We start from the raw sequence: 9,886 nt of genomic DNA on the forward strand, positions 1-9,886 counted from the left end.
ATGATGGATATTCAGGTGGAATAAACTCAAAATTATGAATGAAAATTTAGTTTAACATATTGAATATTTATTTTATGTGATGAAATAAGAGTTTTTTCCGATATTGCAGAAACATATTGAATGAAACTGTGTCTAATGATGATTTTATATTATAATAGTAATTATTTGTGGAACAAACAGGAAATGCATCGACAAATGGTTAAGTAAGTGTCAGAACTACATGTGTTAGGTAATCAAACAATATGAAGTAAAATTTTCATTCAAACTTTTATATTTTTACACTGCACTTGGCCCTTCTGATCTGATAGAGAATAATTTACCTCCCAAGCACTAATAACGCCACCAGACGTCGACACTGTACATTTGTCGTCGCAAATATAAACAAATCAGACTATATAACGCACACCAACAAACCACCTCATTCGTGAACCTGAAAACGTTTTTTTTTATTACAGAGTCAGTTTGGTACTGAATCAGTTTTAAAAACGAATTTGCTATTTGTGTCCACGCAACGAATGCTAAAATATTCTAATTGAATAAATATGTTGAGTAAAAGAATAAAAAAAATATCGTGACTATTTTTATATCCTTATATTGTAATATAAAAGTATGCTACTAAGTAATATTGAATAGTAGTAACAAAACAATAAAACAATTCTTCGACGACAGCTCTCGAAAGTCTTCTGTGTTTTGTTTGTGAACAAAATATAATACGCTTGTGTATGGTTTATGGACTCTATTCCGTTGTAACGTGCGCAAAATATAAAATCTAGGTACGTTTGAAAAGGTGACCGGAATAAATCGCCACAGTAAACAACTGCAACAGAAACAACCGCTTAGAAAAAGTGTAGTAGGCTAGAAATATTTGGCGCGGGAAAAACATCATGTGCCTCACATTTCTATTATAAATTTATTCTCTTGTTCTCGTTTTTCGAAATTTATTCTGAGGACAATGTAATGGGGACGAAGTCCCCATTTGGCGAGGATAAGGAATCGAGGCGGCCCATGCCGCCAAGATGACGCAATCCGAGTCCACCGCCGACCCGCCGTCGGAAGCGGCGGTGTCTCGCACGCAAACCTGGGATCCACTGATTGCCCGGTTAGTTTGAAACATAGGATACGATCCTTTAGCAATGTCCGACCGAGCTCTAGCGAGCGTCGGACGGTATACGTCTGCCCGGGGCGTTACGTTTGCCTGGGGCGATACGTTTGCCCGGTTAATTCTTGTTTTGAAATACAATACCGCGCCACAATATTTATAGCCTACTACACATTTTATAAGCGGTGGTTTCTGTTGCAGTCGTTTTCTGTGGCGATTTATTCCGGGAACCGTTTGAAAAATGCTTTTTATAACATCATGAATTAAAACATTTGTCAAGCTTTGAGTTTGTGATTTTGTTGGGTAGTGTGATGATTTTAAATATCTGGCATCCCTGAATCTAATGCTGTTTTTACTGAGCATGTCCATCCAAGTGACGAATATTTTTTCTATACATGTGTGGGGTTGTTGTAAATTAATAACAGAGCAGCTAAGCTGAAATAAAGAAAAAACCAAACTTAACTTTTCTTGTAAACAATTTCTGGATTACGCTAAATGTTTAATCGGTGGTATAGAATATTTCTATGTAGAAGATTGCACATGATTCTCAACCAGGAGAAAGAAAATATAAGGCTTTGTTAAAAATGTGTATCATTGTAATACAATATCTGTAGGGATGACAAAGATGTCGGAACGAGTACACCAACTGGTGGATAAATAGTATAAAAATATCAATATTTGAAAAGATGTTTTGGACGCCACATAATAGTTTTGTATTTATTTACTGTTCGAGTTATCTGTCTTTCGTTCTGGGTTTAGTGCAGAATAATGCTTTCAGTGAGTACTATTGCTATAAAATCGCTGTGAAGATTAATCTTTCTTTTCTTTATGTAGCCATCAAATGTATGATAGACATGCTAAATCAATGCCCGCCTAATTCCTCATGTGATGAAGGATTGTGCATTTGTCTGAGTCATTTTCAACAGAATCCTGCTTTTAATGAACATGAACGTAAAGACTTCTGCATTATTCAACAAACATCGGTTGCGACACCCACAGCTAATAAATCGGTCACATTCAATATGGTATTTAAGGAATCTCCAGATGCTCATCACATTCTTGGGGGAATTTTAATACCAGTGTTTGCCGTATTAGTAATTCTCGCGACAATTGTCTTGACGAAGAAATTGCAACTGCTGCAAAAGGTTCGGCAAATGCTATTTTCAAGTCGAGCTAGACGGCCTGCATACGAAGATGTTGTATTAGGTAATGATTCAGACGACCCTCCTATAATCTAAACTTACCCCATATATCCCAGCATACTAAAATTATTTTTTATTAACTTTTGCAGTAGGCTATGAACAATAATTCCAAAGATTCGAGGAAAACTTGTTTGTAAATCCGTAAATTAAAACGAACAACAAATAGATTTGATATACCGTAAAAGTTAAGAATATGTGACTGTATTGTTTTATAATTCCTAAATTTGTACCAAATTATTGCAAGCACAAGATTCCCATGAGGAAAACATAAGATAGGTTATATGAATGAGTGGTAAACTAAAGACTATCTGTACAAAATAACGATATACGATCATATAAATTAACACACGAAATGTAAATATATTCTAAAATTCAAAATAAGATCATTTTTCATAATCAATTGGATAATAACAAATAATTAGACGAATAATGTAATCTATTTCATAGATACAAGCAAAGGAAAATAAACGATAATAAATGTATCATGGAATATTCATCAGAATATTATTTTTTTTAAAAGAGTTTTGCATTCGAATATATATGTTGAGTATAAGATAACGTAATATGGTTGGGTTACCACATTCTAATTCTCTACCAGCCGAAACAATTTCGCGACTGATGTGGGTTTCATTAAATCGAAACAATGTTGTTATAATCAATTAATTCAAATGAATTATTTTATGCGATGAAAACAGAAGATGGAATATTTGGTATTCTTGACTCCGCCAGACATTCCTAGTGTGATCTATTGTACGTTAAAGATTTTGATATTAGAAGTATCATGACTAACATTCCAAAATGTAATGATCCCAATATACATTTTTTCAATAACGCAGGGAATGGTGAAACTTTCTAAGTCGATATTTTTAAACGCATTGGAAACATGTTGGTTTTATCATTTTTATTTTCTTTTTTCACTTGCGTATGCATCTAACAGACTTGGCACTTGGCTGGTATTTGAATACATGAAAATGAACATTGTCAATATTCCTTTATAAAATTACATTTATATATTTTGCAATTATGTTTACATTTGCCAAATACCCACGTATTACAAATTCTTTTTTTTTTTTGGTATAAAATGTAGAATGAATGGAGAGAACAATATATATTGTAACACAAAATTTCCTTTTTTTGTTAAATACTATAATGATTACTTCGTTTGTACATCTTCGGTGATTTTCAATGTATGGTTTTTGTGTTTTGAATGTGACAGAAAAATGCTTTAATTGTAGTAACTATGGGATGTACTTCATTCAACAATCAAATATGATAATCTTCATAACAAGCTTTGAATTAAACATCGGAATCCATTTCTCTAATATACCTCACAATAAATATATTTATATATGTATATCTTCCAATTTACAAAGTCCTAATACTTTCTATGTTCTTGAAACGTGATGTAATGCACTTGTTCTCTGTTCACCAGGTGTAAAAATTGTAGTAAAATTTGTCATTATCGATATTCCCTTGTAAGCCAAAGAGGCTTCATCAATCGTAGTCAGTTTTTTTTTGTGTTAGGTTTCTTGTACACATTAACTTACAAAAATATAAAAAAAACTAAATATTTCAATGGAAACTGAAAATTATATAAAGTTTTTATGCCATTTTGAAAAGTTGTGACTTGGTATATACAAGCGTCGTACAAAATTTGAACAGTAATACTCAGCGTTGAAAAGCTTAATAATATTCACGTATATACACATTATGTGATTATTCTGAAATGTGCTTTTAATCTGTTCACCAAACGCTGCATTTATTTAGTGGATTCATCGGAGATGCAAGTGGACAGTTGTACGCCTCGGCGAAATCTTTGGAGTTTGAAAGTGGTCCAATCACCCGAATGATGCCAGGTGAATGTACTGATGATCTTATTTTAGTAAGTGCATCTTCGGGACGCATAGAACCGCACCATATTTGAGCATAGTTTAAAAAAAATAATTGGTCGTGTGTCATGTTCATCCCTGGAAGTTCTAGCTCCGGACCATGTATGTCAACCCATTTCCGATATGCCTGAAAATTTTGTTTTAGTTTGATATCAAGTTAGATCAGATGTTGAATTTACCCGAAAAGATTGTTTCAGTCCTCCATTATCAGCAATATTTTCACCTTGAGTCATTCTACCATTCATGTATAAATTAACTTCATTGATTTTATATCGAGAATATTGATCAATTATACATTGTGCTCTTTCGCGAAAGGATCTTATTGTGGCATTATTCCACCACTGCATCATGTTGCCGTCTTTATCAAACTGACGTCCTTTATCATCGAATCCGTGCGTGATTTCATGACCTATCACTACCCCAATTCCTCCATAATTTAGCGATTTGGGAAAATGCTGACTGTAGAATAATGGTTGTAATATACCGGCTGGAAATACTGTGGTTCATCGTTAACATAATTGTTCAAAATGGTTAAGATACTCATACCTATATCGTTTTTGTTGGGATTATAAAACGCATTCACCACTGCAGGCTCTGTTGCCCACTTATCTTTGTCAACTGGTTTCCTCAATAACTGTAAATTACGTTCAGCATCCCACTTCAGTATATTCAGGATATTGTTGATAAAATTATCTTTTGATATGGTTAACTGCGGAAGCAATAAGTGTTCATACGTACGAAAGAAATTATCTTGTGTAAATTTCGACTTACGTTGATGTATTCTTTTTCTAGTTCACTCGGACTTGTCAATATTTCAGGATAACCAATCCTCTCATTCATAGCATCGGCTTTTTCCTTTGCAACAGCTCGTGTTTCGTCATCCATCCAATGAATATCGGCTAGAAGTTCGTTGAATGCTTCTCTTATTGTGTGGATCATTTCTAATGCAGTTTCTTTGCTTTCTTGGTTGAAATTGTCTCGTATAAATAAAGCCCCAACTGCCATTCCCAGCTTCTTATTCGTCCATTCGACACATTGGGACCATCTGTGGCGTTCTGATTGTATTCCCAACAAAATTTTTCTAAACTCGACTCTTTCTTTTTGATAATCATCTATCATGTGTGTCATTATCGACATTACTAATCGCCAGATTGCATAATTATGGACAACCCGTCTATCGGTCTCGTTAAGTATGCGACCCATCTCTATTAGATAGGGCATTGCGTAGCTAACAATAGCTTCGTTCTCTACCAATTGCACACTATTTAAAGTTGTCTGAAAGTAACATGTTATATTATTTCACCGTTAATTGTCTATAAAAGCCGTACCTGTAAATATTCCTTCCAATCAATTTGTGGAACTTCGGTTTGCAGTTGATGTAAAGTAATTTTTTTATAAATTGCGCTCGTATCATGTCTATCGGCTTCTGGTAGAGATGCGTTTGCTAAACGCACCTCAAAGTTAATCACTTCCAAAAGTTCTGTTGCTGTCTTTGAAGGATCGCCGCCAAGTAGTAGCGCAATTTGGGTCATGTAATGATGATACGCTTTGAGGTCTCCTTCGCTGCTCTGTTTCAAATAATAGTCGCGTGACGGTAGTGCTAACACTAGTTGATCAATCTGGAAATCTTATTATCATGATACTGTAAATGCAAAAACAAACAACAGTTCTGACCTGTAAAATATTTCTGGATGAATTCTTATCATCCGCACCAACATAAAGTTCTACGAGTACAGGTTCACTATACACTCCTCTAAGTATTCCCAAAAGTTGTTCGACACTGATATTTGGAGGTTTCCAACTCTGCTCAATTACAGGCCAACCACCGAGATTTTTAAGAACCTTGCGTAATGGGTTTATACCAATAGTTCGAATTTGTTCTACAATGAAGTTCTGATATAAAATATGTTCGATTGATTCATCGCTTACTTACGCAGATCCATACAGCTTTTGTAAAACATTTTTGCCTTAACGGTCGCTTGGTTGTCGTTAGCATCTATAGATTCTTCCAAGACACCTTTTAATATCACCTGTTGTTGGTCAGCGAGTACCTGAATAAGAGCATTTCAATCACCCATTTTATTCCAATTGAGATTTTCTCAATAAGAAATGGGTACTAACTGTTATACAGTATCATTTATATGTTTGATTTTTTAATATTCAATCTACCTCAAAAGTGCTGATAGAACTCCTATCCTCTGGAATTACATGCTTTTTATTCCATGTCCCACAAGCAAATTGGAAAAAGTCAATGCATGGATCAACAGTACGGTCCATCGCCGCTAACAGGGATGATGCTGAAACCCCAAAGTAATCAATTAAACAATCTACACTAATGGATAAATAAAAAGTAACTATTTACAAAACATTTTTTCCGCAGATTATGAATCTCACATAAACTTTCAAACATTAAATGTTTTTTAACAAATAAAGTTTATAAAAATACGAAACAAAAAGAATTTTTTTTATTCGTTCGGAATTAAAATCGTTTTGGGTTTTTATTATATATCACCTTGTATCATCAATGGAACACATATCTGTGCTACGAGCCGGATTAAAATGGTATTGTCGTTTGATCAATCGCCGATGTGTATTTTACGTTAAAAACGGTAAGAATACGATTTGTTAAAAATATATTTCTATCATTGATAGTTTCTTTTTTACACCAATAATTATCGACATACAGTAGAACCCCAATTATCCGTGAGCGGATGATCCGCGGAAGCGTGTTCCATAGTAAATATATTGGGCTCCACAGAATCTGCTAGTGAGAGACAGACTCTTTTTTGTTTTGGTCATGGCTTTCACATTATCTGACCATTAGTGTTCACGACTTTATAGATGGATAGTTTAGTGATTTCTGTATTGATAAAACATAGTTTTCATGCCGAAATACCTTTTTTCGTGTTTGTACCTCATTTTTCCTCTTTCATTGCGTTATACGCGATTTTCGTTATGCTCGTTGACTTAGCCAGACTATTTCGCGAATAATCGGGGTTCTACTGTATTTATAAATTTGAATTCGGACGATACCTTCTGTTTTCTTTCTCGTTTTTCTTCTTTTCGAAATATATATTTGTTTCAAAAATAGTAAAAATTAAAAGAGCTGATGAGTTATTATAAAAAACCAAGGTTTTTCAAATCTTTATTAGAATAATTTGTAAAATGTAAAAAATCAAGTTTATCAAAATCTGTAAGGAAGACTCTTTTGTAAATAATTACCAGTCAAAAAGTTACCTGTTCTCACGCATTCTTCTGATAAGCAGATGTTACGATTCGATGCAGCATCATTAACATTTCCATCTAAGATCTTGCAGTGGGTACTGGTTGTAAGAGGCGAGATTATACATCCAATAATTGATCCAATAAATAGCAACAATATGCAGCTCATCACAATACAAATTTTAGTATATTTATTTCGTGTATCCCATACCCATGAATGGAATGATGTATTGTCAACATTTTGCCGCTGTATCACACTTTTGGGTGTTTCTCCGGACGAGTAATTTACCACAATAGATTTTCCTTTCTCATTCCCAGAGATATTTTCTTTATCGCTGTTATAAACCTCGCTCACAGTTTCTATTTGTTTCATCAAATGTGTATTTGGGTTAACGTCTTCTTGTTCGTAGTTGGATATAAAACCATTCACAGGATCGTCCTCTTTCGATGTTCCAGCATCTTCCGATTTTTTTCTATAATGTTTGTCTTGCAACGATTTACTTTTGATTCCGTCTAGGCTCATTTTAATGTCATTACTGTTTACTGCATGATAGATATTATCTGTAACGTCAGGTATTGGAAGTTTGGGTAATAATGTCTACAGTTTATCACTTACTTTCGTATCTCACATATTACAACATTAAAACCGATTAGATTGTTCAGAAAATAACAATTATTGTGTTTCTCGGGCGGTGTATAAAATAAACGACGATATCTTGAAAGATATACGCCCCTATTCTGTATTTCGATCGACTTGGCAAATCCCATTCTTTGTTTCGTTCGAGTTATTTTTAGATTCGAATATCTTTCGTTCGACTGTTTTATTTTCAAACATCATACAAGCAAAACGGTTGAAAATGTATGGGATGGCAAATTCGAACTAACTCGATCGAAATTTCAATTCCAAACGGAATGTAAATCCGTCGGAATACAAAATCGAGGTGATAATCGAAATTGGTTTATAACGCGGTATACTAAACCAATCTTGCAAATGAATTCGGATTAGTTAGACAATAAGTCAATAACAATCCAGAGAATCTAAACGGGACCTGTTCATACGCATATGATATCATAATCTAAGTCCTATCGTTACAATGGAATAATGTAAGGTTTTTCTATCTGTTTAATGTACAATTCATGAGTTTCTGAAAAAGATGCTTAAGCTGATGAGTTTTCTAGCATATACATATATAGGCGAATACCAAAGAAAATTATTGGGACATAAACTCCTCACAAAATTATTCAAATATTGTATAAATTTATTAATGAGTATTATGGATTTACGAAAATTCATTTTTTATTTATTAGACAATCAGAATATCAGAACCTCTGGGGAATAAATGCGAAATAGAAAAACCTTTTCAAATTCTTCAGTACCTTCGACATTTGCGTGGATTTTGAAAATCACAGTTGAACTCAACAATCTATATAAAGCCTCATGGCGTAAAAAACCAAAAGTTATATATCTGTTTATTTTAGTATTACAATCCAGTTTAACAATGTATCCCAGCTGTTTGTAGTTTTCGACAAAAAGGATATATAATTAATCGAAGCCTATTAAGGTTCAAACTTTAAACATGAACACTCCAGTCGTATAGTTTTACCTGTAACAATCTGGTTACACTGATGCACCAACACTTTTGGAGTGATAAACGATATTTGTTATCACCAAGAATCAAGCACAGATACATATATGGCTGATTAATGATCATGTACAACAAGAAAAGTAATGCTCGCTTTCTCTCAGAACATGCGCGTGTTGGAAAACTCTAAATCTGACAGCTTATTCCAAGGATATTTTTCAATCACTTATTTCTATTACAAGAAAGGCACAACCACTTATTCCACATACAACAACGGCATAAAAAGATCGCGAACAGTCATCAAGTAATTGATTTAACTGAAATTTCATAGGATAAGCCGAATATTTTATCGCTTTCATATAATTTTTTCACATACAATCCTAGGTCACCTTCTTGCAACAACGTACTTCTCGATACTATGTGGTGGTGCTGCTCATAAGCGCTGGGAGAGCAATTTTGGCACAAAAATATGGGGTGAAACATGTTTCCCTCTCACTGAGCACATGTTCCATTTTTGTTTACATTCTCTCTGATAATTCTAGGGTGGTCTGTTAATTTTGGTCATAATTTTCGTCTTATCGGACATGATTTTTGGGTAAAGCATGTTGTTTTTTAATGTAGCAAGTTCAGACTGATGAAACGTATAATCGCGTCATCTTCTTTTTAGATGGCACGAATGTTCCTAGAGTAACTTCACCTTCAAAAATATCTTTAACGAAAAAACCTACGTTTAGAAGAACATTAACCACGTCAGGAGAACTTAAAAATATTTTCGAGAAAACGTAAAAATATATCGATTTGGACAGCGAATTGTTTGGAAAGCCTGTATCTTTCGACGGTAAAAATTTCCGTTGATCCGTTATGTTTTGAAAAAACTGTGGAAGGCTAGAG

General features: G+C 33.9%; 2 protein-coding genes across 4 annotated transcripts; one reads left to right on the forward strand and one right to left on the reverse strand.

The window, feature by feature from the left end:
* The first annotated feature begins 1,377 nt into the window (after nucleotides 1–1,377).
* LOC129769302 (uncharacterized) lies at nucleotides 1,378–2,803 on the forward strand. The gene is made up of 3 exons (XM_055771457.1): nucleotides 1,378–1,876; nucleotides 1,934–2,305; nucleotides 2,391–2,803. The coding sequence occupies exons 1-3, from the start codon at nucleotides 1,786–1,788 to the stop codon at nucleotides 2,405–2,407; spliced, it is 480 nt and encodes a 159-aa protein (XP_055627432.1). The 5' UTR covers nucleotides 1,378–1,785; the 3' UTR covers nucleotides 2,408–2,803.
* Nucleotides 2,804–3,610: 807 nt separating this feature from the next.
* Nucleotides 3,611–9,424, reverse strand: LOC129769301 (neprilysin-1-like). Of its 3 annotated transcripts, none has more exons than XM_055771454.1 (10): nucleotides 9,017–9,424; nucleotides 7,428–7,973; nucleotides 6,360–6,487; nucleotides 6,124–6,241; nucleotides 5,865–6,070; nucleotides 5,519–5,809; nucleotides 4,962–5,465; nucleotides 4,737–4,899; nucleotides 4,370–4,686; nucleotides 3,611–4,317 (listed from the first exon to the last, which is right to left on the reverse strand). In XM_055771454.1, the coding sequence occupies exons 2-10, from the start codon at nucleotides 7,933–7,935 to the stop codon at nucleotides 4,045–4,047; spliced, it is 2,508 nt and encodes an 835-aa protein (XP_055627429.1). In that variant the 5' UTR covers nucleotides 7,936–7,973; nucleotides 9,017–9,424; the 3' UTR covers nucleotides 3,611–4,044. The 3 variants fall into 3 exon arrangements, with proteins under 3 accessions (XP_055627429.1, XP_055627430.1, XP_055627431.1); XM_055771455.1 differs by having other exon boundaries at nucleotides 9,372–9,396; XM_055771456.1 differs by lacking the exon at nucleotides 9,017–9,424 and adding an exon at nucleotides 8,029–8,986.
* Nucleotides 9,425–9,886: the final 462 nt, after the last annotated feature.

The sequence above is a fragment of the Toxorhynchites rutilus genome, chromosome 2 (genome assembly GCF_029784135.1).
Source record: "Toxorhynchites rutilus septentrionalis strain SRP chromosome 2, ASM2978413v1, whole genome shotgun sequence".
Lineage (NCBI taxonomy): Eukaryota > Metazoa > Arthropoda > Insecta > Diptera > Culicidae > Toxorhynchites > Toxorhynchites rutilus.

Coding starts and splice junctions, on each gene's coding strand:
- LOC129769302 (XM_055771457.1), top strand. CDS start 1,786: ATGTTTTGGACGCCACATAATAGTTTTGTATTTATTTACTGTTCGAGT. Junction 1,877..1,933: donor AGTGCAGAATAATGCTTTCA/GTGAGTACTATT, acceptor TTCTTTATGTAG/CCATCAAATGTATGATAGAC.
- LOC129769301 (XM_055771454.1), bottom strand. CDS start 7,935: ATGAGCCTAGACGGAATCAAAAGTAAATCGTTGCAAGACAAACATTAT. Junction 6,488..7,427: donor AGAAGAATGCGTGAGAACAG/GTAACTTTTTGA, acceptor TTGGGGTTTCAG/CATCATCCCTGTTAGCGGCG. Junction 5,466..5,518: donor ATTGGAAGGAATATTTACAG/GTACGGCTTTTA, acceptor TGTTACTTTCAG/ACAACTTTAAATAGTGTGCA.